At 37.2% G+C, this 15943-nt stretch overlaps 1 protein-coding gene across 1 annotated transcript in view; it reads right to left on the bottom strand.

The window, feature by feature from the left end:
• LOC136875889 (thyroid peroxidase) overlaps nt 1-15943 on the bottom strand; it is a 257266-nt gene that overhangs the window by 55985 nt on the left and 185338 nt on the right. The window contains exons 6-8 of the mRNA XM_068228240.1: nt 13887-13972; nt 3998-4217; nt 2057-2365 (exon numbers count right to left, since the gene is read on the bottom strand). Of these exons, the coding sequence (XP_068084341.1) occupies nt 2057-2365; nt 3998-4217; nt 13887-13972 (615 nt within the window). The remainder of the gene's footprint in view (nt 1-2056; nt 2366-3997; nt 4218-13886; nt 13973-15943) is intronic.

The following is a 15943-nucleotide window of genomic DNA, read 5'->3' on the forward strand; positions in this document are numbered from 1 at the left end:
TTCTTGCTTTCGTTTTCCCACTATCTTTCATTGTTGTTGTTGTAAATATGGAGTCTTCCAGCAATATTTTATGTGTGTATTATATGTATAATTTTGTGTGTTGATGAGGTGCTCATGCACGGATTTTGTTAAGATTATAGTTAGCTATTTTAGAATCAGTGGAGTTATTGATGAACCTAGGTGCAGTTCCTACCCATTTAGTAATTTTCAGGAGGTTAGGTAAGGCCTGCAGCAGATGTACCAGTATGCAGCATTATGTACACGCCCTGGGATATAAAGTTTATCATGCTCTATCAAAATTCAAGGGATCCATTCTGGTGAACTCTGGCGCCCATACTACGGTCATTTCGATTGAACTATTTTATAAATTTAATTTATTTCAATTATGTTTATTTTATTTCTGATATATTTTATATTTTATTATTATTTATTGGCAGTCATCGAATTGTTACAGCTGTATACTTAACTTCAGATCAATCACAGTTTTTTTGCTTTATAGTTTAAATGGTTGAGGAGGAATAGTTGACTCACAGATAATTACATACCAGAATGACATACCGAGAGTCATGTACAAGAAGTACAGTAAGTTATCTTTCCAGCAAGTCATAAAGAAAACATTGATATTCAACTATTTGGTCAGTCTATGGTTTCATTCAGAAGTAATAATTTGAATCTTGTCAGTAATGAAACTTTAAAGCTTTCCAGTCCGTTGAAACCATAACACCCAAAACACTAAATTATAATATATCTGTAAATAAAGACCACACTAATAAATAAAAAATGGCTTGTTTGGTTCTAAAAGAACTGCTGCTAGTCACCCGTTACCTCCAGTGACTATGTTTGTACTGAAGCCAGTTCCCTTGCTCTGACCGACAATCTGAATCTTTAATGCTTGAGAATTTTACTGTGATTCGGGGTCTTATTTAGTTTTGTGTGATAGGTGAGGAGGTCTATAGCCATTTGCTTCGAGAGTCATGGAAAGGTACTCAATATCCTTGAAGTGAGTTTGTGTTCACTTTTGGGATGATCAAACAGTGTTTTACTGCTTGCTTCTGCTTGGGTTGATGAATGGCATCCTAATTTGGGTACTGATGTGTTTGGTATGTTTTCTGTAGATCGAATGAAATAAGGGATGGTATTTCTCCTTACTAAAACTTCCTAGAATGGTAGCTCACCATATTTCTTCCCCTCTGTCATAAATTGGAATTGTAGTGGACACTGTTGAGATGCTCCAGAATTCTGGACTGCACAGTGAATGTATGAAATGCAGGTACTAATGCACATCAAAAGAGACCAAGTTAGTTGACAAGGCCTTTGCCAAAATATACTCTCAGCTTAATAGCCCAGGAAACAACATTCCACTAGATTCCAATCATGAAAGTCTAATTATAATTTGTTTCACTTATAACTTCTCATTCCTTTTGCACAGTTAAAACAACTTGTTTGGGTTTTCCTCCATTTACATTGTTCTGTTGTAACGTTCATCATATAATTAACAAGGAAGAGTTCCAAAAATATTGATATAGTTCATTGTAACAGGAAAACTTCTGACAAATGAGAAGTTGCTTTGAACCAAAGAAGGCAAACAGCAGAAAGAAGGGAAAAGGGAACATCAATTTCTATAATTTTACAGAGCAATGGAAAAACTGAAGGGGATCAAAGTACTGAACAGTAGATCCTTGTATCATCTAACAATATGAGGGATAATTCATGAGTTCAATTAGTGAATATGGCATCAAATTTTCCTGAATTAGTAAATGTACTTTGATTTTCTGTTTCTTTGGCATCATTCTTGTTCAAGATCTTTATAATGTGATTGTTAAGGTGAATTGTTTGTCCTTCAAAGCAACTTTCTCTTTAAAGTACTCATACAGTATCAACAGTAAACAAAAATTGATTGTCTTTAAATTCCTGGGCTGCTTCAGGTATCAGTCATTCATGATGCAAGCTTTTTAATTAGTGTAAAAGAAATCTGAAATTCAAACCATCAAATTTTTACCCTGTAAAATCCGAAACCACTGCTAATGTTTCCTGTTAATATCTTTCATTCACTTACCTAGAACGAGTGGCAGGAATTCATGGTATGTTATATGCTGCATCATTGCTATTACAATACGTCGAGCCTCCTGATATAGCCTCTCATCATCCCAGTGCGGGTTGAGATGGGCGAGTTGGGTAGCGAGCCGATTGTGAGCTCTGAGCCACATCACATGGAAGGCAATCAGGCCTGGTTGCTCATTCACTCGTTTATCGCCAGCATCAAAACACTCCCTGTGTTCAGATGACTCACGGCATAGATCAGCTTTATGGACGGACAGGGGCAGTAGTGGTAGATGGTACTGAGCTCGACTATACTTGAGTAAACCTAAGAAATACAAACATCCATTAGATTGTTCTATATGCAACAGAGGTACGGTATGTTTTCTAGAAATAAACTGAAATAGTTATAAGTTATTTAAAATAAAAGTCAAATTTGATCCCGATGAAAATGGTCATACAATTGCATTCTGTCGATTTTGTTCATTGAGTCAAAAATCAAGCATTTTAAATAATCAAACAATCACAGAGTGTTAAATATAAAGAAGACAGAACGTTTCATTTAGTAAAATAATGAGGAACAACACATTACTTTCTTTCTAAATTTCCTAGCAAATATTTAAGTAGGGAATATCAGTTTATATTGTTATTTCTAAAGGGATTACTCACATCCATTCTCTATTTTAAAATATTCTGAGGAGGTAGAACTGTACCCCTCTTTCCTAAATATAAATATTCACTTAGGATTGTGACATCTAGAGAAAGTCATCATGTTTAAACTCTATAAATTGTTGAATATTACATTTAGAATCTTATGTTTTCCCATTTTGATGGCTTTAGATAATATTTCTGATGTTGAATAGCCATCTGCATAACATTCCTCTTGTGTGAGGAAGTCTCTGAATAATTAGTGTTCGGCATACAGCACATTCATCAATTACACAGCATTAACTTTCAGCATTTCAAAAGTGATTTTTCATGTTTCACTGTATGTGCTTGTATGATGATTAGCAGCATGAACAGATTATTCCTAAATGTTGTGTCAGGAATAAAGTATGAGAGGCTTGAGAAAAATTTCCACATAACTTGGAACTCTGAACTTAGTATCCAGGTACTATGGCAGTGGATTGCTTTCATCATCCATTGCATTTGATGAAATATTCCAGGTGTTCTGACTGGGATGCAATTCATTTTGATGTTTTGCTATGGAGAAAGATATTTTGGTAAGAGAAACAGGAGTTTTAAGCTGCATTAACTGATAAATGTCTTCAGAAATGACAGATTGCCATTCAAGAAGGAGATGTTTGATAGACTTCCAATTATTTTGACATCATTTAAGAAAAGACTGATAGGGAATCTGGTACGTGGCTGACAGCCCTAAATGTAGATCAGTGGTGACTGATTAATTGATTTGGCACTGCCACTGGCTTCACAACTCAGGCAGTCATCATTTGAATAAAATGCCCAGTAATGTGGTCAATGTACGTGTGATTTTTGAAATGAAAATTCACAATCCTGTGGTTCAGATTCCACATAAAGTGAGTGATCCTGTGCCCATGATCATGACATCAACAGTGCCGTAAAACTACAAGCTTGCTTGTCTGTTTTTTTTTTTTTTAAGAATTGGACAAGGAATTGTAGGTTTTTTTGTTCTGCATGGAAAACTTTAGCAAACAGTATTGCTAAGGACATCTGTTCATTACAAACAAATTTCTAATATTTCCCAACAGCCTGAACCCCATCACAATCTCCTCAGTCTCTGAACTGACATTAAGTTGGGAATAAGAAGTAAGTACATCCCTTGCTTTAGGCACTAATACAGTATTTGTATGTAATTCTTGAAAGTAGAACTTTGAAAGCGGTACCATAGCAAACAAAATGAAGGATGTGAACCACCTTCTTACAGACTAGGTTGTCCCTTGTTGCCGTATCATTTTTAAGAAAGCTTAGTTATACTGACCACTTCTTCGCAGTCGAAGCCTATCAGCTTCTTCTTCAGAGCTCCCATATACATTTGATGCATCAATGAAAGATGTCACTTGATTTATTTGATCTCTGGGCCCAAGAGAGCATCCTACCCTTGAAGTGGCACTGCTACGGACAAACTCGAGGCAACGTACACCGTGGGGGCTGTAGAACCAGTCATCTGGAGGAACAACGATTGGCATGCAGTCAGGATGCTAAACAGAAGAGATAATGAGTTAGAGATACTTAGTGTGTATAATTATCAAAAACAAAATATTACTGAGAAAGTTCTTGTGCAAGTGTTACATTTCTGTACGTTTGTTCAGTTTTTGAAGTGAGACAATTTTTCCCATCTTATGAAATGACTTTAGTATTATTCTCTCTGTGAATTAGTCCTAAATTTCAATGGGCATTTACCAATATATGAGCTGGAGCCAGTTGTTGAATTTAACAAGTTATCAAAACTAGTACAGTTAAAATTCTATAACTTACAGTCAGTTACTACTGAACAAATACTTTTTTTTTTTTAATGCTATTTATTTGGGGCATCGACCTAAGAAGATCTTTTGCCCCTACTTTGCACCATATGTTGTGAACCTGCGTGTATTTTGGAAATGGCGGAAGTGTAAAGTGTTGAATGTGAGAAAAGGAACATTAAGGATGACACAAACACACCCAGTCCCCAGGCCAGGGATATTAATCATTTACAAATTAAAACCCCTGACCCGGTTGGGAATCGAACCTGGGGCCGCCAGGTGACAGGCGGATGCGTTGGCCCCTACACCCCGGGGTCGGACAACAAATACCTTAGTATCCCAAGCCATAACTGCAGTACCATAGTATATCAATTTTGAGTCAATCATAACTCATTTCCTTATTATTACTTAAGTACAAAACAGTATCAGCTGAACTTTTTGCACCATATTTTGAGAGATGTACTTCTAAGGCCTTTATATTTTCAAGAGTTGTTTTATGTCCCATCTTGCTACACTAACTGCTGATCTTCTGCGGTGGTCACTATTTAATGGAAGACATCAAAGCTTGTTTATTATTTGAAGATGGAACAAACAAAAACACCTATCACTGTTTAATCATTAGTTAAGTTTCAGGATTATGAGAGACTAAAAAAAAAAAAAAACCTTGATAATGTTGTGAGTTGTACAATAGACTATGGTATTATGGTAAACAAGGTGAAGAGTCAGGTTGTAAATTTCACCAAGAGGGAAAGTCTTCCCAGTTAATTACTGTGTTGATGGGGTGAAAGTACCTTATGGGGATCACTGTAAGTATGGTACTTAGTTGTTAATATAAGGAAAGATCTTCATTGGATTATGAGAGTATTTATGAGTTGTAGTAAGGATGTAAAGGAGAGGGAGTATAAGTCTTTGCTAAAACCCCAATTAGAGTATGGTTCCAGCGTAAGGGTTATTTGATATGAGAACTGGAGAAGATCCAAAAGGAAAGCAGCACAATTTGTTCTGGGTGATTTCCAACAAAAGAGTAGTGCTACGAAAATGTTGCAATCTTTTGGCTGATAAAGTCTTGAAAATAAGGAGATGAGCTGCTCAACTAAGCAGTATGCTTTGAGCTGTCGGTGGAGAGGTGGCGCGGAATGACATTAGTAGATGAATAAACTTGAATAATTGGCTTTACATTGCACCGTCACAGGTAGGTCTTATGGCAATGATGAAATAGGAAAAAAGTGGCTGTGGCCTTAAGGTACAGCCCCAGTATTTGCCTGGTGTGAAAATGGGAAACCACAGAAAACCATATTCATGAGTGCCGACAGTGGGGTTCGAACCCACTATCTCCAAAATGAGCTTGCATCAGTCAACTCGCTCAGTCTTTCAGAGGTAGGGAAGATTATAATATGACGATGAATTTGGAATTCAAGGGGCGACTTAAGGCAAATATTAATTTATAAGAAGAGGACTTTGGGAATGGAATAATTTACCATAGGAGGTGTTCGATAAACTTCCAACTTCTTTGAAATCATTGAAGAAAAGACTGAGTAAATAACTGGTAAGGAATCTGATACTTGGATGAAAGCCCTAAATACAGACCAGACTTAAATGAAAAATAAATGCATATCTTTTTGTCTCTTCCTTTTCCCTCTCTTTGCCCCACTTTCTTCTTATCTCAAATTTCCCATATTAAGTCTGTGAGGATGGCCCCTTAGTGAGTATTGATGCTTGATATGATGAAGCTGGGAAGCAGAAAGAAGCATGTTGGGGGACTGAGATAAAGTGGGAGTGACGAGTAGAGAGCCAATCTATTTGAAGACGACAGTGCCATAAGATGTGGAGATTATTCTTGTCTTTTCTTTCTATTGCTCCCTCTTTCAATGCTGACCTGTCATTGTGCTTATCCTATTATGTGCTCCTTTTCATGTTACAATCTTTCTATACAGGGTGTATTTAACTAAAATCAGGAAGCAATAGAAAACAGACTATGCAAGCAGCATGTCTGGGAAGTACTTCACTTTGAAGAATAACAGTGTGGTTGCAAAGATGTTACAAAACTTCTGAAACAGGCAGTAAGAATGACTGTGGTGTGACCTTAGCAATCACGACAGCGAGCACATGGCCAGTAGTGGTAGCTGAGTAGGCAGCAGGAGGGTAAACATATATTGACCAAGACAAAACATGCATATGCATTAGATGATTCTTCAAGGCAATGGGCTTTACTGCAGTCTATGGTTACACTGGTTTGCTTGCAGCAGTTTGTAACTTCTGACTGATCCTTCCCAGGGCAGTCAGCATGCAGAGAACCACTGACATCACATGCTGCCACAGTATAATCCTCTCAATGCTTTTAATGATATACAAGGCCATTATACAGTTACAAATTGCTCTGTTACAAAGCATATGTGTTTATTTTACATGTATAATACATTATTTTGTGTTCATACTCATTCACAGAACACATCTCTGCAATTTTCAAACATGCTCTAAGGGAATGGATTTGATAACCTATGGTCTTACTTTCTCGACAGCGAGACATCTATTCACATTGGTACGAAATAATCAATTTCTGTGGCCTTCAGGGATACACGTTCTGTCATTCATCAAAAGCATTTTGGATACACCCTGTATATTACTTGAAAACAGGTATGTTATATGACACTTCTTTAGCCCTATTTGGTATATCTTTATTCCATAGTAGATTCTGTGCACTATGCACATCTCTTTTACTCCTCACGCACACACGGTGTGATAGAACATCTTAATTGGAACTTAATGTTGTCATCAGCTCCCGCAGTCCGGCTCCATGGCTAAATGGTTAGCGTGCTGGCCTTTGGTCACAGGGGTCCCGGGTTTGATTCCTGGCAAGGTCAGGAATTTTAACCATCATTGGTTAATTTCGCTGGCACGGGGGCTGGGTGTGTGTGTTTTCTTCATCACCATTTCATCCTCATCACAATGCGCAGGTCCCCTATGGGTGTCAAATCGAAAGACCTGCACCTAGCGAGCCGAACATGTCCTCGGGCATTCCCAGCACTAAAAGCCATACGCCATTTCATTTCATTTCATTTCATTTTATTTCATTTCAGCTCCTGCTTGGAGTGCTGTACCAGTATAGAGCAAGCAACCTGGTGACGAATGAGCGTACTGCTACAGCTCCAACTGTAAAGCATTCTTAAATTCAAACCTTTATTATTGCAGTAATCTTCCTCGGGAACAGTCAAGATTTTCTTCTTGAAGACACGGAGCAAAGTTATCTGCAAAACGTAAAGAGTTCCACCTTGTTTTCTTGACATGGCATAAGTCCAAAAGCCTGTATGATGTCTACAATGGAATTCCATGTTATCTTTCGCTCTGTTCATCCTTGAGAGATCCGGTTATAGCTCCCTTTCCCTTTCACCCACATCAAATTTCAACAGAATGGTTTCACTTATAGTACTACAGTGAACCCCATCATGCTTAAAGCAAAGTGCAGTGAAGGTATGAAATTAAAAAATAATGTGGAAGAGTTTGCCGAAGAGATCTTCAGTACTGATGGAACAACTATCTTTTGTGAAGAGTGTGAAATTAAGGCAGTGACAGTAAGGCAATTTTATGTGAATCAGTATTGAAAGTTTTAACATACTTTAGCTCTGTCAATTTGCATGATGTAATGTGTCTGCAGTATTATCACTCATCACTTTTTGGTACTAGATTTTTAATGTTCTAATACTTGTTACCTACCCCTAAATTCCAGAAGTCATATTTTACCTTTCTTAGGCCACATTTAGCTAGATTTTAAGGAATATTTCCTTGCATATTTTGTACTTTTTTACATCATAAACTTCTGAACCTTAGTCATTGCTAACTTCCATAGTCAGTTTTGAATTCTTATATTATTTAACAAGAACAGCATGAACCATGAACATTTAATTTAATGTTTTGTATGTGCTTTAACAAGTCTAACACTTTGGCTGAATGTTCAGCATACTGACATTCGTTTCAGAGAGCCTTGGGTTCAATTCCCAGCCAGGCTGGAGATTTTAATCATGTCTGGTAATTCCTCTAACTTGGGGTCTGGGTGTTTGTGTTTGATACACATATTCAAATACATACAGCACATCATACATATAGAAATACGCATTAGTGAATACATCCTTCCACATAGTGTTGGCATCAGGAAAAGCATCTGGCCCTATAACTAGGCTAAATCCATTCAAAGTGCTGACCCCAGTTATTTGGGAAAAGGCCAGGAAGTAGGAGAATTAAGCCAATTAACAAAGATTTAGTTAACCAAAAAAGAATACCAAAATAGGAATTTGTTTCATGCTACCTTCTTTACATTTTACAGTACGATCTATGAATATAAGAGGAAGTGGTGCTTTAACATTAATGGTTATCACATTAAAGGGCAGTGTTTCTCAACCTATGGAGTCTATGATAGAATTATCCCCTGTGAGTGGGGAAAGTAGAATAACACCTACGATACCCCCTGCCTGTTGTAAGAGGCAACTAAAAGGGGCATCAGGTGCTCTTAACTTGGGAGTATGCATTGGCAACCATGGGGTCCTAAGCTGAGTCCTGGCATTGCTTCCACTTACTTGGGCCAGGCTCCTCACTTTCCATCTATTCTATCTGACCTCCCTTGGTCAACTTTTGTTCTTTTTGACCCCGACGGTATTAAGTTGCAAGTCCTAGGGAGTCTTTCATTTTTGCGCCCTTTGTGGTCCTTGTCTTTCTTTGGCCGATATCTTCATTTTTTGAAGTATCTGATCCCTTCCATATTTTCTCTCTGATTAGTGTTATATAGAGGTTGGTTGCCTAGTTGTACTTCCTCTTAAAACAATAATCACTACTACCACTATGATAGAATTAGTAGACCTGGAATAAATGTAAAAAGAAAGAAAAATAAGAATTCGTATTAAAATTACAACACTTGCTAAACTGCAGGAACATTTCCCTTACGACTTGAGGATACAGTCACTTCCTGGTTCTCAACTGTTTTGAAGTTGAAAGTAGTGAGCTTCGCATTTACAAAGATAGAAAGTTGAGTAATAAAAGAGAGAACTCTTACATAGACAGACAGGTGATAAAAAATGGAGAAGTGAACAACAAAATGGTTTCATACTTTTCCTTGATGTCTTTTCTGTTTCAAAGAATATCATTGCATGAGCTGTCCAAATTTTACCCAAGTGGTTCCTTGCTATTTATTCAATATTGTCAATTTGCAACAGACTTGATTTTGAAATACCTACAGTACTATTGACTGGTATTTGTCACATGCAGTATAAAATGAATAAAATGTGTCAAATTGACTTGCAGTAGTCAAAAATTAAACGTTAATTTATTATTGACATCCAAATGCCACTATAGCTGTCCAATAAAAGAATGGTATGTGTCCTATGGAGAGGCCTGAAGCAGGTCTTTCAATTTGATGCCTTATAGGCGACCTGCACGTCTGTGGCCCTACCTAAGATGAATTCTAATGCTGAAGACATCCATCCCCTGAACCATAGGAATTAACTACTGAAAGTTAAAATCGCTGGCCTGATCAGGAATCAAACTTGGGACCCTTGAACCAAAGGCCAGTACACTAACCATTTAGCCATGGAGCCAGACAACTTTGCTGTATGAAAAGTTGGTAACATGCATATGACATCAAGCATTCTGTTCAGGGAGTCAACTGCTGAATATGTTCGAAGATAGTCAGTTGAAAGTACTCCAGCGATATAACTTGTTTACCATAGAAACTATAGTGAAGTCATTACTCTTCACTGTCAAAAGAAAAATCTGAAAATGTATAACTTCCTCCTATAAGAGACCTAATAAATGTCCTTGGTAACAGATTCTTAAAAAAGTAATTATTTCAATCTGCTTTCAAATGACAGTGTGTAACAAAATTAATGAATTCGAATTATAGGCAATTCTATTGTAATAACATTTTATTTATTAAATTATTTACAGAACAACAAGAACTAATAATAAAGTAAATTATGATGAAAGAACCATAATTCAATTTCCAAGATATAAAAATAGCCGCTCATTGTCTTCTTGAAACTTCAGACAATAAAATAGAATGCCTTAAAGATTATTGACAATCAACTGTCAAAATAAGAAAATACCATATTCAAAGTGTAAAATAAGGGAAGAGAAGGGGAACACACATTTCTTATCTTTGTAGAAGCATGCCCCTTCAACCCAGTGGGATTGATTTTGGGTTGCCACAAGGTTCCCTGGTAAAATTCTAATACAAATGGCAACTGTTCTGAAATAGTCAGTGATGACATATGTAATTCATACTTCACTCAGAAGACTGCTGCCTCCTGAGGAAAAATACTGATAAGGCTATTTGAAGTAATGAGTGTTTGTTTGTAAAGGAGCACAAATTTATTCAAATGTGCATCACTTATTGTTGATTAATGTGATCATTCTATCTTAATTTTCTTTTGAAATTCTGAAATATTGTGGTTTTGGTGTTTCTACTTGTGAGTGTATTTCCAATTATTTATTTGAGGCTAGGATTGGGAAGAACTGCATGTTAGATTCTGCAACAGCATTTCCATGGTGTTGAAATGGGGAAAGCATACGAATCCACTCCTAGGATGGTTAAAAATGGAGTTTTAACTTGCTTCTCTTCTTCTCGTTATTACTGAGGCTGGATGTACTCTGCTCTAGTCCCTCAAATTAGTCCTAAATCTGTTGTGATGTCAAGAATCAAACCTGGGCCGATGGGGGAACCCCTTGTGGTTGAATACATTCACAGTATTCCCTGTCTTTCATAGGAGGAGATGTCCAGCTCCATGGCTAAATGGTTAGTGTGCTGGCCTTTGGTCACAGGGGTCCCGGGTTCGATTCCCGGCAGGGTCGGGAATTTTAACCTTAATTGGTTAATTTTGCTGGCACTGGGGTTGGATGTATGTGTTGACTTCATCATCATTCATCCTCATCACGACGTGCAGGTCGCCTACGGGCGTCAAATCAAAAGACCTACACCTGGCGAGCCGAACTTGTCCTCGGACACTCCTGGCACTAAAAGCTATACGCCATTTCATTTCATAGGAGAAAGGACTCTCAACTTCGGAGCATGGATCCCTTGTCGAGCCTGGCATTGCTTCCACTTAGGTATGCCAGACTCCTCACTTCAATGTTTTTTTTAAATTTCAAAAGAGGCACCTGAGCCAAGACTCATAATGGTGCAGTACAATTAATTACATTTGGCAACAGAGATGAGATTTGAGAACATCAGCTTCTAGGACAAAAATATAATACACTCGACAATGAATTATAATATAGTATTAAGGTATCATAGTGATAGAAACCAAATATGAACAGCAGTAATATAGTATACTAAATCAGTACTCTATAGGCTTGACATTTTTACTTTTAGAAAATGAACAAGCTTGGTTTTTAAAGATTGGTCATTTGGTGGCTTCTCGAATATGCTTAGGAAGGCTATTTAAAAACTTTACAGAGTAATGCCATGAAGAATTAGTGCCATACTTAGTAGACTTTGATGATTATTTTTTGCTAGTGGCTTTATGTCACACTGACACAGATAGGCCTTATTGCGATAATGGGATAGGAAACCACGGAAAACCATTTTCAGGGCTGCGGACAGTAGGATTCGAACCCACTATCTGCCGGATGCAAGCTCAAAGTCGTGCGCCCCTAACCCCACGACCAACTCGCCCAGTACTTTGATGATTTACAGTGAATTTTAGTAGATACTCTGGTACTGTATGAATGTATATCAGAATTCAAGTTGCAAAGTGTGTTGGAATGAGCTTGTCCATTTTTCAATTTATACAACATAATAGCTGAAGCTTTTTTTTTACGAAGACTATCTAGTGACAGCACATTACAATACTGGTAGACCTGTATGGTTGGTGTTAAGGTGGGTAAGTTGAAGAGTATTTTCAGTGCTCTTTTCTGCAAGAGACTGATCTTTTCAAATTGTTCTTTACTGCAACATGCATAATTATGTTCTTTCTATTTCAGGTATAATTCTGTTACCATATGTTTTATTTTTCAGGTAGCGTAGTTTATAAATTTACTTATACAATATTACTTTTGGAAGACTGAAGAACCTAACACTCATAAATTAACTAAGTTGAAACTGAAAAGAGATAGTTTCAGATATCTCTCTCTCTCACACACACACACACACACACACACGCGCACACACACACTCTCTCTCTCTCTCTGTGATTAAATTTAAATAAACGTATAACTGGTAATTTCTCTAACTTGGTACTGAAATTAGCTATATTGTCCCTGTTGAATATTATAAAAGAAACTGTTATCAACATAAAAGAACTAACACACCTTATATACACTGATGATCTTTCAGTTCTTTGAACTGAAAAGAGATTGCTTCTAAGGAAATATCTACAAACTTTGGAAAATAGTCAAAAGGTTTCGAATGAATATTTTATTTTCATAAACCTTTGTCTTCTTGTTGTAAAGAAGTACTCAGATGAATATAATGGTGCGTGACCTCTGGCGAGGCCTTGCAGGTCTTTAGAGTTGACACCCATAGGAAACGTGCACACCTGTGAGGATGGGGGCCCTACCTAGGTTGAAAATCTCATGTTGAAGACAGCATGAACACTCAGTTCCTGAGCCAAGGGAATTAACCAAGGAAGGTCCTCTTCCCTGACCAACCAGGAATTGAACCCATGACCCCTTGGATCAAAGGCTAGCATGCTAACCTGTTAACCATGGAGCTGGACAGTACTCACAGAAAATTGGCAATAAATGAAAACCCAATAGAATAAGTAGAAGAATTTAAACACTGGTACCTGGTGAATATTTTAACTCAGTAAGAGAAAAAGGACTTCACACCAACAAACAACAACTTATCATAATGAATGGAAACACAGAGAGATGATGACTGGGGCAAAACAGCTTTCTGGAACTATATCAAGAAATTTTCAGGCTCCCCATAAGATTTGGAAGTAAAATATGGCCTTGAACAGGGAGTGACAAAAAGAAAATGCAAGCAGTAGGAATGAATACCTTCTGACTTCTAGCTGTATATACAATATTAGGTTGTAAAAACAATCAGATTTACAGAAGAAATGAAAAATTAGCATTATAGTCAAGGACATTAGCTCCTACAAACAAAACAAAAGCACACAATGGGCAAAGATCATTTGTCACCTATCAACCAGAAGGAAAAAAAGAGTTAAATGATGAGCAGGAAATTGATTCTGGGCCCAAAAACTAATCTGCAGAGATGGTGATGATGATTTAAAAAATATATGGCTCTTTCTCATGGTGTTCCATGAAGGTTAATGCTTTAAATTGGACCTTGGATTGAAAAAGGTATAGAAATGCTGCATTATATTGTAATATTGGTATTTATAGACGTTAACTATGTTTGTTGTGGTTTACTCTAGAAACCCTTAGAATTAGACAAATAGTATGGATATTTCTTACTGTGAGATCTGGAGGCTGTATGTCTCGTCCACCATCAGTACAACACTTTGGCACAGATCTGTTGAATCCTCGAGATTGAGATGATGCTGCAATAAAAAATGTTCACAAAGGTCATAAAATTCAAGTAGCATACTTGTCAGTTAGGTACAAACTGAATCTTATATTTTGTTAATGTGGAAGCCATTTTCTTTTCAGTTTTGGTAGTGTTAATATATAACCTTTCTTTCCAGCTTGTAGAAACTAATAACAAGAATCACATAAACTAGACATTACCTGGAAAAGAAACCATTTAATTAACAGAGTATCCTAGAAAAATTAAAATTTGAAGTTCTCTTCCCACGCTGCAGTTGGGAGAGCCAGAAGCTGGTCAGCCACAGAATGATCCAAAATTTCCTTGTAAAATTGAGAGCACTGTATTACTGTATTATTCCATTGGAGTAAATATATATAAAGTCAATTTTCTTTTGTTTCTTTGCAGGGAATGACACTTTAAGCACTTTTTATTGATGATTATTCAACTTAAAGCTATTACTAGAGTGACCAGAACATTCTTTTTCAATAATCCCTACTATCAGAATTAGCTAAGTTTTAGAAATCTAAATGCACTGAATCTAGAAGTTCCTTTACTGTAACTTGTGTTCCTCAGAATCTATCTTGGGATCTCCATTATTCAACATCTTCATCAAAAGCGTCACAAGTTCAGTTGAAGTAAAATGTGCCATTTTGTAGTCTATTGTAGCCTATTTTTATAATTATATAAACCAAGTATGCCTATTGCTATTTCTTGATGAGTGCAATATTTTTGTACAATGTAGCTTCCAGTGAAGTCTCGGACTGATTATACAAGTTACAATTGTACAGTGTGGAAGTTGATGAGACTAATGTGCTTGGGTTCTATGGAAGGTTTTATTCATAGGGTTATTCATATTGCAATAACACTTAACGAGGAAAGCAGAGAGGCCATGGAAGACCCAGATTGTAATGGACGGACCTTGTTAAGAACAGAATAGAGCAATGTGACCTAAACAGAATGATGATGAATCCAGAGTGATGCAAAAAGAGATTCAGATTGAGAAGAACCATTACCTGCCTCAACTCATGTGCAACTGCATAAAATGAAACAATGATAAAAATTAAAATTATTAAGAGTAGATAGTGGTTCTTGTGCACTAGGAATGGTACCAAGATATAAATACGGGGTCCTTACTTTTTAAGTTCTGCAAAGTAGGTGCAATGCTAGACATATGATTACCTCACCACTTGCAGCCTCAGTAACGGCATTATCTGCAGCCTCAGGCCAGCAGCTGAGCAGAGTGATAAGTCACCTTATTAACTTTGGCAAGAGTTTATTATTGGTGCCATTGCTCTCATGATAATACCATTATTTTGGCAGTGTAGTTTCTGTAAGAGTTTGTCAGCACAGTGTTGCTTCAAAAGTGCTGTTTATATTCAAACAATGGCACATACTATTTATTTAATTTAATTTCCGGGTTGAACCATGTTGTACTTGTACGCACATCACGTACAGTTTGCCGAAGTTTCGAATACATTGCAGTATTCTTTGTCAAGGCGGCTGAAATACCCCTACTCGATCCGAGGTAATCAGTCTCCCAGGCAGAAATTACACTACTAGAGTGGCCTTGATCTTGACCTTTTATATCCTAGCCTTTCTGGCTGACGTAAGCCCTGGCTGTCTCGTGAGAATTCTGGAAAGTATGCGTCACAGCCAGGTAGTGGGGACTTGCCCGCGCTGTTATGTAATGGGGTTCCGGCCCGTGTGTTTATGTTGTGGTCTGTATGTCTTAAACTATGAATGATAGGCATCCAAGAATTACTGATTTTATATCCTCCTTCTAAATTTATGTTGTTCAGATGTTTCTTGATTTCGATAGCCTCGCGGATTTTCCTTTCCAGATTCCAAGGGATAGCTGCTAGGATCTTGGTCTTGTCAAATGATATTCTGTGCCTAGTTTCGTAGGAATACTTGGCTACTGCTGAAATATCTGTGTTTTGATTCTTGGTGTGACGGATATGTTCTTTTAGGCGGGTGGAGATCA

This window comes from Anabrus simplex, chromosome 6 (assembly GCF_040414725.1).
Source record: "Anabrus simplex isolate iqAnaSimp1 chromosome 6, ASM4041472v1, whole genome shotgun sequence".
Lineage (NCBI taxonomy): Eukaryota > Metazoa > Arthropoda > Insecta > Orthoptera > Tettigoniidae > Anabrus > Anabrus simplex.